General features: G+C 38.4%; 1 protein-coding gene across 2 annotated transcripts in view; it reads right to left on the bottom strand.

The window, feature by feature from the left end:
* The window catches only part of KLHDC10 (kelch domain containing 10), a 59,442-nt gene that overhangs the window by 10,434 nt on the left and 30,375 nt on the right, over positions 1–18,633 (bottom strand). For both annotated transcript variants that reach the window (XM_040643999.1, XM_040644000.1), the window contains 3 exons: positions 5,036–5,257; positions 3,517–3,671; positions 879–1,027 (listed from right to left, as the gene is read on the bottom strand). In XM_040643999.1, coding sequence (XP_040499933.1) covers positions 879–1,027; positions 3,517–3,671; positions 5,036–5,257 — 526 coding nt within the window. The remainder of the gene's footprint in view (positions 1–878; positions 1,028–3,516; positions 3,672–5,035; positions 5,258–18,633) is intronic.

Genomic DNA, 18,633 nt, shown 5'->3' on the forward strand with positions numbered 1-18,633 from the left:
TAATCTATTTCCTCCTTTCCCTGAAGGCCCTGATGCTGATAAAGTAAATTACATCAAAATTATTCCAGTAGCAGCCCACCTCCCAAGTCCTCACTTGGTAGCTCTGCAATCATCAGCCCACCGACATCTACAATAAAGTCTTCCTTAGCACCTCTACGTCATTTTGTTTAAAGGAAATACAGAGATAACTGGATTCATCTAAACAAAGTGAATAAAAAAGTATTTACTATTTTTGCTATTAAACGGGAGGGGGGAAAAAGTAAGTATTTCACAGAGTTTAATTCTAAGAGGCAACTCCTAGCAGGAAAAAAAAGTGAAAGGCCTAGGACTGCTCCCAGGAGGCAGCTAGAAGCACCATGTGATGTTTGCATGCCTAACAGGGCACTTAAAACAATGTCCTCCCTCCCCCCCAGTCACCCATCCATCCACCCGTTTGATCAATATTCACTGAGTTCTACTAGGGGAATTGAGTGCCACAGACACTCTGGGTATACAGCTGTGAGCAAATGAGCCAAAGAATCCCAATATGCAAGTTAAGAAGGGAAATCAAAAAGTAACTAGAAAGTAATTGTTTTGTCTGTAATATGATATTTAATTACATTTGCTACCATTGGTTTCTTCTTCAAAGTGTTACTATCTTCCTAATGCAGAAAAAACGACATACAAAAGGAAATAACATGAGAAAACAATCTACGGTTAAGGGGGAAATATCATTCCTTAACCAGAAGACCTTCCTTTAATGCTAACCTGGGATCTACCAGCCAGCTGGCTGTTTCAACCAGGCTATAAAAGTTTTCTTCAAACCGCATTACCAATATTCTGAAAAAAGTCAAATCTTTGCAAGAAAGAATAAATATTCTTTGATTCTAGAATCTCACCTCTCTTCTGGCAGATCACAGGATAGGTTGTTTGGTTTCAGTTGTGTCCACTCTCTGGTATTGAGATCTAATTTGTGCAGATCTGTGCTGTAAATATAGCCAGTTGTTCCTCCAAAAACATAAAGGGAGCCATTGATGATCGCCATGGCCTGGAGAGCAAGGAGAGGTGAATACCATTGACTCATTAACACCTGATTAAAGAATATGACCTCGTTAAATACCCCAAAATCAGACTTCATAAAATTCTCTTGTACTTTTTAACCCTCTAAAATATCAGACCTTTAAAAGATTAAAGATTTTAGGGGCACCTGGGTGGCTCAGTCAGTTGAGCATCTGACCCTTGATTTCGGCTCAGGCCATGTCATGGTCGTGGGATCAAGCTCCAGGTCATTGTGCTCCCCGCTCAGTGCTCACTGTGCTCTGCTTATCCCTCTCCTTCTGCTCCCTTCTCCCACTCATGCTCTTTCTCTCTAACTCAAATAAATGAATAAAAAATAAAATCTTCTAAAAATATACTTAAAAATAACTAACTAAAATATTAAAGATTTTTAGAGAACCCAGAGATTATTTTTAGAAAGGTAAAGCTTTGGGGAGCCTGGGTGGCTCAGTCGTTAAGCGTCTGCCTTCAGCTCAGGGCGTGATCCCGGCGTTCTGGGATCGAGCCCCACATCAGGCTCCTCTGCTGGGAGCCTGCTTCTTCCTCTCCCACTCCCCCTGCTTGTGTTCCCACTCTCTCTGGCTGTCTCTCTCTCTGTCAAATAAATAAATAAAATCTTTAAAAAAAAAAGAAAAAGCTTTGGGGCGCCTGGGTGGTGCAGTTGGCTAAGCGCCCCACTCTTGGTTTTGGCTGAGGTCGTGATCTCTGGGTTGGTAGACTGGGCCCTGCATCGGGCTGCTCGGTGTGCAGTCTGCTTAAGACTCTCTATCCCTCTCCCTCTTGCCCACCATGTGCACTATCTAAAAAATAAATAAATAAATCTTAAAAAAAAAAAAAGAAAAGAAAGAAAGGTAAAGCTTTGCTCAACTGGAAAGCAGTGCTACCTAGATAGGCAAGAGGACTGGATATTGCTTAGGGGTCCTCGCCAACCAGAGAATGTATACATCATGGACACGAGCATTTCCATGCAAAGCTGCTTCTCTTTCTAAGCAGTGTGAAGAAAAATGCTCTCAGGAAGAAGCAGATATGAAAATAAGGCACCAGAACCCCTTAAGTAAAATCTCTAAAGTTGGTAGTCCTAAAAACTTCACATTTTCCACCAGACTCCCTTCAGCGTAAGTTCCGCTTTTGTTATGGTCACTTCTCAGAGTTTTAATGCCTCCTCTGGTGGAACAGAGTTACCCAGTATGCACCTCTATGCATAGCTCAGGAGCTATTTATCAGTACTAATGCTGGCCGGTTGAGAAAGAAGCTAAAGTCGTTTTAAGCTTAGCCCATTACTATCAAAGGGTCTCTCATGTTGGTGAGTTGCTCCCTATCTTGTGGATATAATTTTTCAAACCTAAGGTGTGAAGCATTGGAACCTAACTAGAAACTAATCTCCACATAATCTGTGTTTTAGCTCAGATTAGTCTGTATAAAGTCCAAGTGCAGAGATCATCTACTCTACTACTTAGGTCAGAAAGCTCTCCAAAGAATCATACCATTTTAGAGACAACAGCACCCTGACCATATGTAGAGCCCAAACTCTACTGGGGGTGGGAGTGGAGGTGCAGTGGGTCCTGACATTTAAAAATACTTCTAAAAAAAAATAAAAAAAAAAATAAAAAATAAATAAAAATACTTCTGTATAGGGGCACCCAGGTGGCTCAGTCAGTTAAGTGTCTGCCTTCAGCTCAGGTTATGATCTCAGGGTCCTGGAATTAAGCCCCGCATCGGACTCCCTGCTCAGCAGAGAGTCTGCTCCTCAGTTTGCCCCCCCCATACTTTCTCTCCCCCCCCGTCTCAAATAAATAAACAAAATCTTAAAAAAAAAAACAACTTATATATAGATCTAGGTCATGATCCCAAATTGGATTAGAAATAAAGAGTAAGGGAAAAAAGGAAAGAGGTAAGCAACCAGATTTGCAAATTACGACTTCACATCAGAACTGAAAAATCAGGGGGCGCCTAGGTGGCTCAGTCAGTTGAATGCCTAACTCTGAGTTTCGACTCAGGTCATGATCTCAGGGTCTTGAGATCAAGCCCTGTGTGGGGCTCTGCATTCAGTGCGGGAGTCTGCTGGAGGATTCTCTCTCTCCCTCTGCCCTTCTCTCACTCGTGCGTGTGCTCTCTCGCTCTCTCTCTCTCTCTCTCAAGTAAATTAAAAAAAAAAAAAAAAAAGAATCCTGGGCGCCTGGGTGGCTCAGTCAGTTAAGCATCTGCCTTTGGCTCAGGTCATGGGATCTTGGGATTGAGCCCCCTGTCAAGCTCCCCACTCAGTGGGGAGCCTGCTTCTCCCTCTGCCTCTTTCCCTCCCCGACTCATGCTCTCTCTCTTCTCTCAAATAAATCTTTTTTAAAAAATGAACGGAAAAATCAAATATTAAACAGTGAATTCATTCTGTTAAAAAAAAAAGTGGTAGCAAATATTCTGACATTGTCCCCAGAACTAGAAAAATCTGCACTAATACATCCACCACGATTGGCCACAGATTGGTACCTGTCCATATATACGACTGGGTTTCTTCCCCCGACAGCTGAGTAAAGCCCATCTCTTATACTTCACATTACACACGTGGACGTCATTGCCGTTGCTCTCACCAAACGGGATGCCTGTACCTCCAAATACCAACAGGTTGTTTCCATGCAGCACAACTGGGGAAGGAGATTCACAAATTCCATTTATGTACTGGCGACCTGCAGTATGTTCCCACATAAACCCAGAATAACTGAGAAACTAAAAAAATGTCTGCTTTAGTGCTCTCGGAAGATAACTCAAACCACTGACATCTAACTACGACAAAGTTCTGCAGAAAAAGGTTTACTTCACACTCTATGGACTATACCATACAGCTAGCTCATTGTTAGGTATGTGACATGTATTCAGTACATATTTGCGGAGTTCATGAAATACTGTGTCTAACAATACTAAATGACATGAACTGCCTCTGAAGACAGTTCAAGTACGCAGCAAATCAGAGGAAAATGAAGTATCATCTTTGCCTCGGTGAAGACCCAGCAGGACTCTGGATGAAGGGATAAAAGGATCATTCTGTTTTTGCCAGGGGAATGAATGATCTCTACATTTTAAATTATGTTTCTGTCACCTTAATCCTTCACCAGATAAAAAGAAACCCCAATAGCCTGCTGGTAACTTTGGTGTTCTCTATACTTCTTCTGTTCCTGCCACCACATACACACACGCACACACACGCGCACAGGCACACACATCCTTTCTCTCTCTAATGACAAATATTCCCAAATCGTGCTACTATATTATTTCAATGGCATTTTTTAAAATCGATTCTTCAGTTGCTCTACTGTGAGAGTCAGCAGGCGCTCTGGAGCCAGCGAGAGCTAGGTTTTGATTCTCGTGTGACCTCAGTAAAGTCAGTCAATCTCTCCAAATTCATCTTCACAACAACCCTATGAGGTAAGAACTAACGCGATCTTCGCCGTTTTTACAGATGACACAGAAGTGGAGAGTGGCTTAAATACTTGAGGAAGGTTTCCCAAAAAGAACCTTGCCAAGCTGGGATGTAATCCCAGGCAGTCTGGCTCCAGAGCCTGCACTCTTAGCTATTCCCTTAGGGCCTCTCTAGTAGCCTCAGCTTCTCATTTGTACAGTGGCAATAATTCTAGTACGTGCATCATAGAGATGCTGTGACGTAAACTGATACTGTGTGTGAAGCACTTTGTTCAAAAGCTATTATCGTCATTACAAACCCCCTCTGTTGATCCTCTACACTTTGCCTAGCATATATATGATACTTTACACCGAACCCTAACAATCATCAAGCAAGTAAACGGTACACAGCTAGATTCAAACTCAGGAGTAGCCAACACCCAAGTGATTCGGAATCACCATGCTACGTTATCACCGCAGTAGAAAGTCTATCCCTTAACAGGGTTTAATCATATTACACATTTATTACAAATTATTAACAAGCAGCACGTGACAGTGACCTGTCCTCACAGACATGTCATAAAGTCAAAAGTTCAGAGCCGCTGGCACTCACGTGACATAGATGCCAATTCCCGGGGCATGTAGCCGTCTGTGCCCATCTGGTGCCATACTCCGGTAGCAAAATGGTACCTCCAAAGCTCCCTGAAGAGAGGGTAGTCTTCATTATCTGGCCCTCCAGATTCATCATAATCTGGGTTATAACCTCCAAACACATAGAGGTTGGTATTATCTGCCACACAACGATGTCCACTTCGTGCTGGTGGAGGTCTGTGGCCTAGGAGAGAAGAAGACCGTTTTCCACAGACGGCCAAGCAGATTAAAAGCACAAACAAAACTCGGTCACAATCGTTTTAGCTTTAAAAGGGAATCAGGGAAAATTTATAACATGGATTTACTTTTTATTTGCTTAGGTTATTTTTTACATTCACACACACTACTTAAGATTTTAAGGAGCTAGTCTCCATTTCTATTTCATACGACTACTTTCAGATTTGGGTTAACTGTAAAATTTTTTTCCAAGGAAGGTAAAATAGCATTATAAACTCAAAAAAGATGGCTGACAACTTGAAATTTTCAGGAAAAGAAGGAGGAGGGGTTTAATAAGCCAAAAACTAACAGGACAAATTTTCTCATTTCCTTAAAGGAGAACAAAAACACAGGCCGACTAAATTAAACTGAAAATATTAGAGAACTACATAAATATAATCACAAATGTGAATGAGTCATGTATAAATAAAAATACACACACATAAAACCTATGATTTGTCCACAATATATAATTATACACTTAAGAAGAAAACTGGCTTTCAAAGAGTTACAGCAAAATTTAGAATTAAATACCATTCCAGACATTATGGCAGTTAACAAAAAATATCTTTATAGTTATCTCAAAGAGCATCTTTCATCCTACTAAGAGCTTTACTAAGAAAAGCTATTTCTACAATTTATATTTGAAAGCTTTCTGAAGTTTAAATTGCATCAACCTATTCACTAAAAATTACTTCAAGATTATTTTAGAGTAAAAAACCCTAAAATTTTAGATTATTTCTATTATCCTTACAATTTTTTATACCAGTCTACGCAAACCCTTACATAGCTACAGTATCAAAGATGCTTAAATCCAGACTGGATGGAATAAGAAGCTACTATAGTTACCCTAAAGACGTATCTACTTTCTTATATTAGGAATAGATATTAGTATAATGTTAATTAATATTTAGGATGATGCTGGACACCTAACAAACATCTGATACATAAGTAAACACTTATTACCAACCTAACATAGACCTTATGTATTTTCTTAATCAAAATTCCACTTCCTAGCGTATAATTTCAAATAAGAACAGAAAAGAAGTTGCACCTATCTAGAGAAACTAAAAAAACAAATAAACCATGAATCAATCACTGAATCCCTCAACTCTGACCTGTCAGTCCTGTCTGTGACTCTTTGCTGGCTCCTTCCTGTTCAAGTACTGAGTCCTCAACCCACGATTTAGAGCCTTTCACGACATAACTTTGGCCTGATCTCTCACACTGCTGCCTAAGTTAGTCTCTCTGCTTATCAAGCCAAGTCCTTCCCTTAGCCCTTGGTCTGGTCGCCTACCCTTCAATGCCTACTTGTGGAAATGCCTCCGAGTCCAGCCCTTACAGCTTTCTCGTCAATAAAACCCCAGGGCCCTTAAAGTTCAGTACCCTGTGATTCAAATAATAGAATATACACACACAATAAGGTTATTACACCATAACTATGTAAATACATGAATAGAACATTAGGCAAACTATAATCAGTTAGAAAACTTACTCATGAGCTGTGATTTACCTCAACAGAAGAACTCAATTTCTCTTTCTAGGAATCTTGAAACACAGGGAGTGTGGTGTGGAAAAAAAAAGCAAAGCCTCCTATAAAATCTAGATTTGAATCCAGGTTTTTTCTAACTGCTACCTTGAGCAAGTCACTGACCCTCACTGTATCTCCGCTTCCTCGTCTGTATAAGGGGATATTATTCCTGTACCTCACAGACTTTTCATACTTCTATTAAAATGTTTATTGGTTTATATATGAATCTTTCCAAGTATCTGTGAGCTATTTGAAGAAAGAGGAATGTACCTGCATTCACCTTTCTAGCACCAAGCCTAAGGCACACAAAAAACACTAAACAAAAATTTACAAATTTAATTTATCTCTACTCATTTTTTTAACGTTTTCTTCTCCGAATAGGTTATAAGCTCCTCAAGGGCAAAGATCGTGTATAACAATTACCCTGTATTACCCATAACACCTAAAACAGTTGGAGCTTTATAAAAGACACTAGGAGTTTCATTGATTTTTAACTTCAGGCCAAAGTAAACAGTGACACGCATGATCAAAATAGTGTACAGCTCTCAACAGACCTTGATAGTATTATACTTAAGAGATACACAATTTCAGGGGCCGGGGTTGGATTATGCAATGGTCTTCTCAAAACAGAATTGCTTCTAAAAATTAGTAAGACAAATTTAAAGAAAAAACATAACAGAGTTGCTGTGGTCAATAGATGGGAACTCTAAGATCTCTATAATGTCATTTGCTTTACTCCCTGGAGTCAACAGATAATTTTTTAAAATTGCTTTTGGACAAATATGAAAAGACATACAGTATACTCTAGGATTTCTCTCAATGGCTGTACAGCAGATATTCCATTACGAGTTAACTGACAACTATTTTTGTGACAAATAGAACTCAAACGGATTAAAGGTTGAGGAGTTAGTGAAAAGATGGTTTTATATTTATCCACTCATTCATTCATTCATTAAAACAAAAATATTACTGGATCCTTGCTATGTACCAGGTATGGCGTAAGGTGCTGGGGATGTGGTAAGGACCACTACCATTTCTGTCCTCTAGAGCGGGTAGTCTAGTCCTGCACCGTCCAACGCAGTAGCCACTAGCCACATGTTAATGCTGACCACTTGAAATGAGGAGGGTCCAAACTGAGATATGATTTCAGTGAAAAATACCCCTGGATTTCAAAGACTTAGTATTCACAAATGAATGTAAAAATTACGAAATTTTGTATTGAATGTATGTTGAAATGATATTTCTGATGTCCTGAGTTAAATAAAGTATTAAAATTAATGCCACCTTTTACTTTTTTTAATGTGACTGATAGAAATTTTTAAATTTGTGGCTCATATAGCATTTCTATTGAACAGGGCTGGTCCCACTCAATTGCTGGCTTCGTAAGTAATTTCATTACCTATGCAAATTAAACTGCTGGGTAAAGAGTATCTGATCAATGTTTGATAAATATTAAACATGCTGTCAAGAAGTCTGATAGCTGGGAGTAAAGAGGTAACTCTACTTTCTCTTTAGTCAGTAACTGGAGGTTTCTTTGTACATATTTATAGCCCAAGAGTGACTAACGTATCAGAAAGTCAAATTTTACTTTGAATAAATCATGGGAATTTGCCAGGGTAAATGCCATGGAGACTAAGCACTGGTTTTCATTACGTGGGATAAAGCACAGGCTCGTCAGCCTTGACCAAAATAAAATTGGGTTTTAGATTGTTAAATAGTTCTCTGAATCCTCTCCCAAAATTCTCCATGTGCAAATCCCACTTTCCTAAAAATGACTTGCTACTAATAAGATCACCCATTGAATTAGGATACCTGATTCAGGAACTTCCACTAGAAAATGTAGATACTTCAAACATAAAGAAGTCAAAAATTAAAACTGAACTTGTATGCAGAGGTGAACTCCCAATACCCAGAAGGCAACATCCAGCCAAGGGAGCACGTACCTATGACGCCTGAGCCATCTTCTCTTCTGTGCGGTCACCTTGTCACAAACACTTGCTCTTTACCTCAGGGCAGAAGCAAGAGCTCATGCTAACCACAGAAATGGGCTTTCGTTTCTAGCCCAAAGGAAGAGAGAAACTAGCTGTCTAACATAAGGTGACAGATGATTTGGTGATTAGCCAATGTTTTCACCATTACAATATTGTAACAAAGCTTCCTTTACGTATGTTCATATGCAAATGACTGAGTACTTCTGGAATATACACAAAGGAATATACACTTTAAACTGTCATAGCTGCAATGTGACAGAGCCATATTGTTCTTCAAAAAGACCAGAACAACGTATACTCCCAGCAGTGATTTCTGGAAGTGCTTACTTCTTCACACTCTCTTTAACTTTTTCATCTGTGCCCATCGGAAGGGTGCAAATTAGGTGTCTGGTATTTGTATTTCCCCGATTTTTACCAGTTCACATGTTTATCAGCCCATTTATATTTCTTCTTTGGGGAGCTACCTGATCATATCCCTTTGCCTACTTTTCTATCTACTGGGTTGTTATCTCACAAATTTGTAGAAATAATTTATTTATATTTCTTTCATCCAGCCTGCTACTTGTCTTAATTTTTCTTATCTTTTAATGTATGGAAGTTTTTGTGTAACTGAATCTCTCAATCTTTGAAAAAAAAGAAAGAAAGAAAAAAGACTATATCTCATTTATCTCTGAATCATAAAATTATAAAAATATTTTCATTTAGTTCTAGTAATTTTATAGTTTTAATACTCAGAACCTGAATACATCTAGAACTTATTTTTGTGTATTATATGAGGTAGGGCTCTAATTTTCCCCCCAAAATGGATAGGCTTTTGCCCTCAAACCACTTGCGGAAAGCCATTTCTTCTATACTGAGTTGAAATGCCACCTTTATCAGACACTAAATTGCCATGTTCTAGAGCAGAATTAGGAAAATCCTAATATCCAGGTCTAATCACAAAATTGGACACAAAACCTATTACTCTTTAAGAATGCACACAACTGGGGCGCCTGGGTGGTGCAGTCAGTTAAGCATCCAACTCTTGGGTTTGGCTCAGGCCCTGATCTTAGGGTTGTGAGATCCAGCCCCGTGACCAGCTCCATGCTCAGCACAGAATCTGCTTGGGAATCTCTCTCTAATAAATAAATAAATCTTAAAAAAAAAAAAAGAATGCACATAATCAATATAAAGCAAAATCACAGAATCTTAAATGCAAAAGCTTGCAAATAAAATTGCATATAACATTTATTGCCTAATAAGTCTATTACTTACAAGATGTAGCCACCTCTAAATATCCTATTAAATATTTGTGGGGAGGCCATTAAAAACCTTTACTGCTAAAAGTATTAGCTAGTTATAAATATCAAATAGCCTAAGGGGTAAATTCAGTTTCACTTAACTGGTCATTTTTTCCCCAAATATAAAGCTTTCCATTACCTCTACCGGAGAAGACAGGTCTTCTGTCATACACCTGGAAGACTGGACAGGAAAGCCAAGGAAGACTGAGCCAGCTGGCTCCCGCCCCTGACCAGCAAGCAGACTTTTTACTACTCTCAGAGTCCAAGCTGCTCAGGCAAAAGCAATCCATTCATATCAGCGTGCAATATTACATAGTTTATTAAGCATTTCCTACCAAAGGAACTCCATGCCCTGTTTGAGATGCATATGTAAAGATCTGGCTTGTCAGGGCAGATAATCTTAGTGTCTAAGATAGCAGCAATAAAATAAAATTGCTTTGACAGACTCTGGTGTTATCATGAGTTCATTTCAGGAACTGAGCACAGCATACTTGAGATAGTTGTTACACTGTACCTAGTTACATATCATCGCTGGCTTCAGGGCTCTATCCAGTTCCACCAGTTCCACTATTTATCAACTCCTATACCATTATCACACTGTTTTAATTATGATAGCTTTGAAGTACCTGTCAACATCTGGTAGAACAAGTTCCCCTTTGTGTTACTTTTTCAAAAACTTCTTGGCTGTTTTTTTCCATTTACTCTTGCAATGAATTTTGAAATCAGTAAAAAAAAAAACCAAAACCCTATGAAAAGTCCCTTGATATAAGACACCATCTTATCCAGGTGATCAAAATTAACATCATCATAACGGGAAAAATCAACACCATCTGCAATGGAGATGAACATAGTATTACTTCAGGGTGGGGATGCTGGGGTGGCTCAGTCAGTTAAGTGTCCGACTCTTTGATTTTGGCTCAGGTCAGGATCTCAGGGTCGTGACATCAAGCCTTGCATGGGGCTCCACGCTGAGTGTGGAGCCTGCTTAAGATTCTCGCTTTCCTTCTCCCTTCCCCCTCCTTGCTCACTCTCTCTCAATCTAAAAAAAACAAAACAAAATGACTTCAGGGTATTCCTACCAAAAATGCATAAGCTGAATGTAATCATGAAAAAACACGAGACAAACACAAACTAAGGGACATTCCACAATATAACTAGTCTATAATGTTCAAAAATATCAAAGTCAAAGCTAAAGATATATGAAAACTGAATGCAACACATGATTTGGGATTTTCTTTTACTACAAAGGACATCATTGGAATAATTGGCAAAATCTGAAAGAAAGGTCTGTAAATTAGATACTAGTGATAATTTTATCCATTACTTATAGTGTTAATAGTGTTAATTTCCTATTTTGAATACCAGTCCTGCAGTCAAAAAGAATACAGGTTTTTCAGGAACAGAGACACTAAAGTATTTAGGGGTAACGGGGCATCACGTCTGTAGCTTACCCTCAAACAGCTCAAACAAAAACAATATGCTTGTGCATATGTATACATGTGTTATATAGAGAGAGAAAGAGGAGGTGAAAGGGGAGAGGAAAGAGAAGAGAGGGACCAGGATCAAGCAAATGTGATCAAATGTTAACATCTGGGGAATCTGGGTGAATGGTATAGAATTTTTTTACCATTCTTGTAGCTTCTCTGTTGAGTCTGAAATTATGTCACAAAGGAACATAATTCTCTAGCCATTTAGCCTCATCTTTGATAGCCATCAGTATAGTTTCATTGCTTTCTTCTTGTTTTTTATTTCTAGGTACTTTATAATTTTCCACACAGTGGTGAATGGATCTCTCTTTTGTTTTATTTTCTAATTGGTTGTTGTTAATATAGAGAGAAGTAATTTATCTTTGCAAGTTCAAACTTTATCCAGCCAACTGTCCGAATTCTGGTATTAGTTATCATTAATTATCTCGAATTTTACAGTAGACAATCACGTACATGTCATTAATGACAACTTTCAGCTCTTTCTTTCCAATATATGTACCTTTTATTTTTTTTCCTTGTCTTCTACAGTATTGGCTGAAACATCCAGGACAAGGTTGAAGAGGGGAGATGATAGTGAGCATTTTTGCCTTATTTTTACTTTAATGAGGATATTGGTAATGTTTCACCATTATACATAATATTTGCAATTGGTTTCTTACAGATAGCCTATCATAACATAAATTTTCCTTTATTTTTGGATGTCTGCAAATTTTTTCCATTACCAGGAATGGGAATGGGTTTTTTTGAAATAATTTTTTATTGAAGTGTAACATACAGAAAATTGCATACAAGAGTACAGCTTGATGCATTTTAACAAAATGAACACACTGAGTATCAAATTTTATTAAACATTTTTTTGATATCAAGAAAATCTCACTGGTTTTTCTACTTTTCTGATTTTATTGAAATAATTAAGCTTTCTTATTTTTCTTTCCTTTTCTCCTAGGAAGATCGACATCCTATTACTGCTAATATTTTTTTAAACCCATAAACTTGGGTGCCTGGGTGGCTCAGTCGGTTCAACAGCCGACTCTTCATTTCAGCTCAGGTCATGATTTCAGGGCCCTGGGATCAAGCCTGGCTTCCCAGCTCCTCACTCAGCATGGAGTCCGCCTGAGGATTCTCTCTCTCCCTCTGCCCCTCTGCTGCTCACATACACGCCTTCCCTCTCTCTCCCTAATAAATCTTTTAAAAAACCATAAACTTTTGTTTTCCTAACAATATTAAGAATAAACCACATATACGGGCAACTGGGTGGCTCAGTCAGTTAAGCGACTGGCTTGTGATTGCCGCTTAGGTCATGATCTCACGGTGGTGAAATCCATCCCCGCGTGGGGCTCCATGCTGGGCTGTGGAGCCTGGTTAAGATTCTCTTTCTCCCTCCACCCCTCCCCACCTTCCCCACAGGCTCCTGAGTGCGTGTTCTCTCTCTCTTTCTCTCAAAAAATAAACAAACAAGCAAGCAAACAAACCACACACAGAAAGAAGCTTGGCTATTAACAGTGATTACTTCTGGAGAGGGGTATAAGGTGAAGAGCAAAGATGAGAAGCAGGGCCTTTGTTTTTTTATTTAACATTATTGTGAAATATACACATGTATAGGAACACATATAACTATAAATGCATAGCTTAACAAATTGTCAAAAAGGTAATCGTCATTCAGGTCAAAATATTGAATATTGCCAGCACCCAGATGCCGCCTTACCTGCTCCTTTTGGTCACAATTCCCTCCATCCCACCTCCTTCACTTCTAGATGAAACGTATTTCCTATTTTTATGGCAATCGTAAAACTTGCCTTTCTTTTAATAGCTTTGTCATACCTAAGTATGCATCCCTAAACAGTATTGTTTATTTTGGCCTAGTTTTGAAGTGTATTTTAGTAGAATGATATAGTATGTATTCTTTCTGGGCTCTTTCTTTCCTAATTACAAGATTCATTCATGTTGTTCGGGGTGAAGTAGTCTGTTCATTTCCACAGTCAAATAGTATTTCTTTGTATGAATATATACCACGATTTATCCACTCTACGTTGCGTGAATAGACATTTGGGTTGTTTCAAATTAGTGACTCTTAATGCTGCTATAAACATTTCTGTACATGTTTTCAGGTACACAGGGACCCCCATTTGTTGGCTATAGATCTAGAAATGTAATTTCTGAGCCACAATATACATAAATCTTTACCTTTGCTAGATAAGGTCAAACTGTTTACAAAATACTTGGTATTGTCATCTTTTTAATTTAGCAATTCCTATTAGTTTGTAGACCTATTTCATTGTGGTTTTAATAGGCATTTGTCTCATTACTAATGAGATTGGGCACCTTTTCCTGTTTTTTGGCCAACTGGATTTTTTTCTTTTGAGAAATGTCTGCTCAAGCCTTTTACACATTCTTCTATTGAAATGTCTGTCTTTTTCTTACTAATCTGCTCAAATTTGTTATGTACATATGCTTGAGATAAGGACATTCATTTTTTACCCTACACATTTCCATATTATTTGAATTTTAATAAGCCCATATTACACCTGTAAATTCTAAAACAAAAAATTAGATGATCTTAAGCAGTTTTACTTTCTCCCTACCCCCAATCTGTTTAAATCATCTGAAATGTTTTAGAATGTTACTTATATCTATATTTACACACATATAAATATACACACACATACATACACACATAAGTATTTATATTATTCTGTATTTTTACAGAATGTTACATACATAAAACATACATACATACACACATTTATCTTATTCTTCTGTATTTTTATAAATCTTTTCTTAACAATTAAATTTGGCTTCACGGTCCCTCTATTTGGACACAACTCTTAAGTTTTACTGGTTTCTTTGCACACTGTTGGCTTCCTATATCCCTCTTTCTTGTATTTGTTTTCATTTTACTGGGAGTATCTCTTCAAAGTAATTTTCTCAAAAAGGGTATGTGTTGTAAACTTTCAGAGTTCTCATTTATTTTTACTCCCACTTTTAAACATTAGTGAGGCTGGGTACAGAGCTCTGTTCAAAATAATTTTCTCTCAGAACACTAAAGGTACTTCTAGCAAATCATGTTGCTGGTGAGAAATCCAACACCAGTCTGATTCTTAGTCTTGGTCTAAGACTAAGAAAATGGGAACTATTTTCTGTCTCTGGAATCACAAGGAGTTCAGCAATGTATAGATAGATGCTTTTGTTTTTGTGTTCTTCCTGCCTGTTCTTGGTGGGCCCTTTATACTTGAAAAGTCAGAGTCTTTCTTCAATATAGGGAAATATTCTGTATTTCTTTGTTTTCTCCCTTCCACTGTCTGATCTTTCCTTCTTTAACTCTATGAAATGGATACTGGATCACTTAGATTTATCCTCATAGTATGAATTTCTCTCATGTATTTTCTCTTTGGGTCTTCTTGCTTTATGGTCTCTATACTGCCTCTTTTTTATTTTCATAAAAATCGGTCTTAAGCTTGTCTTTTAACACTCCAACTGCATTTTTATGTCAGCAATCAAGACTCCAACACAGAACTAATTCTTTAATCATTTATTTTTCTCCACGGCAGTTAGTTTTTTATTTATGGACCCAATTCACCCTTGACTCTGAGGAGATCTCCTATGATCAGATCTTCCTAAAGTTCCATTCTGCCTCCTCATTATCTCTGTTTCCACCACAGCCAGGTGCTTCATTTGTTCATCTCAGTCATCCTCTTTCAGGTCTAATCTCCCTCAAATGTCTCATGGGCCTTGATCACCTATTTCTACTAATAAATGAAGGACTACATTGGTTAGTAATTGTGAAAGACATGGGTTTCCGCAACAGTTGTAGTACTTTGTCTCCAAACCTCCAAATGGGAGGTCTCTCTCACTGTGGGCCTCTGCAGGTACGTGGTACACTGACAGTTTGCCCTTTAGAAGTAGAGAAAAGGTAAGTAGCTTTGCCTTGGTATCGGCAGAGTGAGAAAGGCCGTACTTTAATGGTATGGTCCTTTAATGTACATCACACCTTCACAGAGCTCCCTCCCTTCTCCTGTCCCTGTTCCACCTCCCTCATCCAACGCTCTGCTTTGTGCCGCCACTCTCTCTCCAATCCCAGGCCATACAACATAGCCTGCTCAACCTTCCCCCAAAGCAAATCCCCTAACTCTGCCTGAGGAGCTGTTCTCACAGTTTTATCCTAGGAACTAATGCTGTTGCCAGAGCTCTTTATATGAAGAGAGAGAAGTAAGGGAAATAACTGTTTTGGAGGAAAAGTCCCTTAATTATTTGCCTTGATTTTCCATTTTTCCTACACCTGCTCCCTATTCCCATACTTGCTGATGCTGGGCTTGGAGTTTCAGGAAAGAGGCCCTACTAAGAATTCTCTAATTTGTAGCATGCAGCAGGAGCACCTAGTTTAGGTTCCATTTTATTCTGTTCTGGTTTCTCAATCAATATAATTCCAACTGCTTTCTATTACCCTGAAAATCCTTAGACTTTCTGGTATTATAAATTAATAATGAAAGCAGCTAAGATTAACTCAACATTGGCTAAAAGTAAAAACTCAAAGTGCTTTGCACAGAATCTCTCTCTTGATCTCACAATAACCCTAGGAGGTAGGTACTACTATCATCACCCTTATTTTACAGATGAGGAAATTAGAGACAAAAAAAAAAAAAGAGTAAGGTACTTGCCCAAAGTCACACAGTTGCTACAGCCTGGATTCAGACATAGACAATCTGGCTTCAAAGCCTTCCTTTTCTACAATTATGATTTGTTCTTTTTCTTATGTCTGTTTTGTCTTTCGCAATGATATTAAGAAGCATGGAAACATAAATGGGTACGTTTAGGCCATCATTTCGTAATGGTAACCTATTGTTTTTATTACACCAATACTGTTTCACACCACACTTTTAATTGGTAGAGATATCTGTATGAGAAAATGCAGGATCCAGTGAAGGAATCTAGTGACAGAAAATGAGCCCTTTGAAATTGTTTAAATCAGAATCAACAGAGGTAATGCATAGGATTCCCAAAATGAGAGGCTTGAAAGGGGCAATTTCAAAAGCATATTTTTTCATCTAAGAAAACAATAAACAACAGCATTTTTGTGTTCTCAACAACTCATTAGTTTACTGTCACACCACCAGAGAGAAGTTGAGAACGTATGAAAATTTTAGTCCCATCCTATTCCCTGACAGTGGCCTTTTTAATAATTCAACTGGACTGAAATACCCATGATATACCTACCACACGCACTGTGCTACAGACTGGAGATGAAGAAATGAAAGGCACTGTCCCACTACCCCTGCCCTTACAGAGCTTACAGTCTAACAGCAGGCACGGACAAGGCCACCAATGACTCTAACTCAGTGTGTAAGTGCTGTGACACAGGCAGGTACACCAAGGGTGGCGTCAGAACAGAGAGGCCTTCCAAGGAGCCTTCCCCGGAAAAAACTCTTACGCTGAGGGTTCAAAGATACACTATAACTGGTTTGGGGAGATTATAAACTGAACGTATCATCATTTCCCTCAAATCTGCCCCACTATTCACCTATATAACACATATAAAGGGCACAATCGTCCACACAGAAAGCTCTTCCTCTTCACTATTAGTCAAATCAATCCATCAAGTCTCATCAAATTCTTCTTCCTTCCATTCCCAATCAATTCCCTACTCTCTGCTCCTATGACAACTCCCTTCGCTGCAGCCTCTATCACTGCTCACCTTGATAACTGGTCTTTCAGTTAAATCTCTTCACTGGTTAAAAAACCAAATGAGTCTGAAAACTGCCCTTGGGTGGTACCCCCACTTGATCTGGGCCTTCTCCAGCTTCTTCTCTCCATACTCCTTCCCACTATGCTGAATTCCCTACAGTTCTCTGAGCGTCTATGTTCCGTTTTGCCTAACTGCCTTTACTTAAACTGTGTGGTCCCCATGATCTGAGATATTCTAACCCTCCCTTGCTCATTAACACCCACTCAGCCTTTAATACATCTCTTCAGAAGTCATGCTGATGGCCACTCCTCTCCTTGCTCACCACAAGCTGAGTCAGGTAGCTCTTCTGTGTGATCCCATACCATACTGCCTCATCAGGACACTTATCGCAAAGAATTACACTCAAATTATTTTCTGTAATTGTTTCCTTATCTGATTCCCTATTATCTAGATATTGAGCTAGTACACTGCCTGTTACACGGGAGGCAATCAAGAAATACTAAAAGAATGAAAGAATGAACGAACGAACAAAGAGAATTAAGTCTGTGAAAGCTGATGAGAGAACCAAAGGAGATAATGGAGAGAAGGACAGAACGTTGGAGCAATACCCACCTCTAGTGGGTAGGAAGAAAGAAGCTAGTGAGGGAAACAGAATGAACAATCAAAGAGAAGAAGAAAACATCTGGGATTGTACAGGAAAGTAACCCAAAAGAAGAGGGAAATTTAAGAGGGTGCAGGTGGTCAACAGCATCAAACACTACAAACAGGTCAAAGAAGGCGAGAACTAAGACAAGACCACTGACTTAGAGGCAGTCACTGGTGACTGATGATGGTGATGCTGGGTTTACTCCCGCCTCCCTCAGCACTGGCAGAGACATCTTCCTCAGCCATTGCTGGAGGCAAGTTAGGGCTTACAAAATAATCAAAGGTGTGCAACTTACCTCTGCTAATCTTTTTTTTCTATGATTAAAAAATTAAAAAACAGAATATTCAAAAGAAAATAAAATCTCACCATCCAGATATGATGTTATTTCACTGCTTCCTTTGTTTTTTTTTACATTTATAGTTGTACAAAATTGGTATTATATTAAAATTCTACATCCTAATTAAACAATTTCTTAATTGTACTTAAATTTAGCCCAAATTAGCTTTCTCATTGTAAAACAATAAATTAGCATTCTAGTTTATAAATAGAAAAAAAAAGTTATAGAATTTGATGTGCCTGCGTGGCCATGTATGCACAATGATTCATGTCATATAACATTAAAATTTTATCTTCTTAATTTGTATCAATAAAATTATTATTTATTCTAAAAGATAGCATACCGCCCTAAGTATCTTATCTTGACCCATTTAGTCTAGATTTTATTCTTTC

The sequence above is a fragment of the Ursus maritimus genome, unplaced genomic scaffold (assembly GCF_017311325.1).
Source record: "Ursus maritimus isolate PB19 unplaced genomic scaffold, ASM1731132v1 scaffold_3, whole genome shotgun sequence".
Lineage (NCBI taxonomy): Eukaryota > Metazoa > Chordata > Mammalia > Carnivora > Ursidae > Ursus > Ursus maritimus.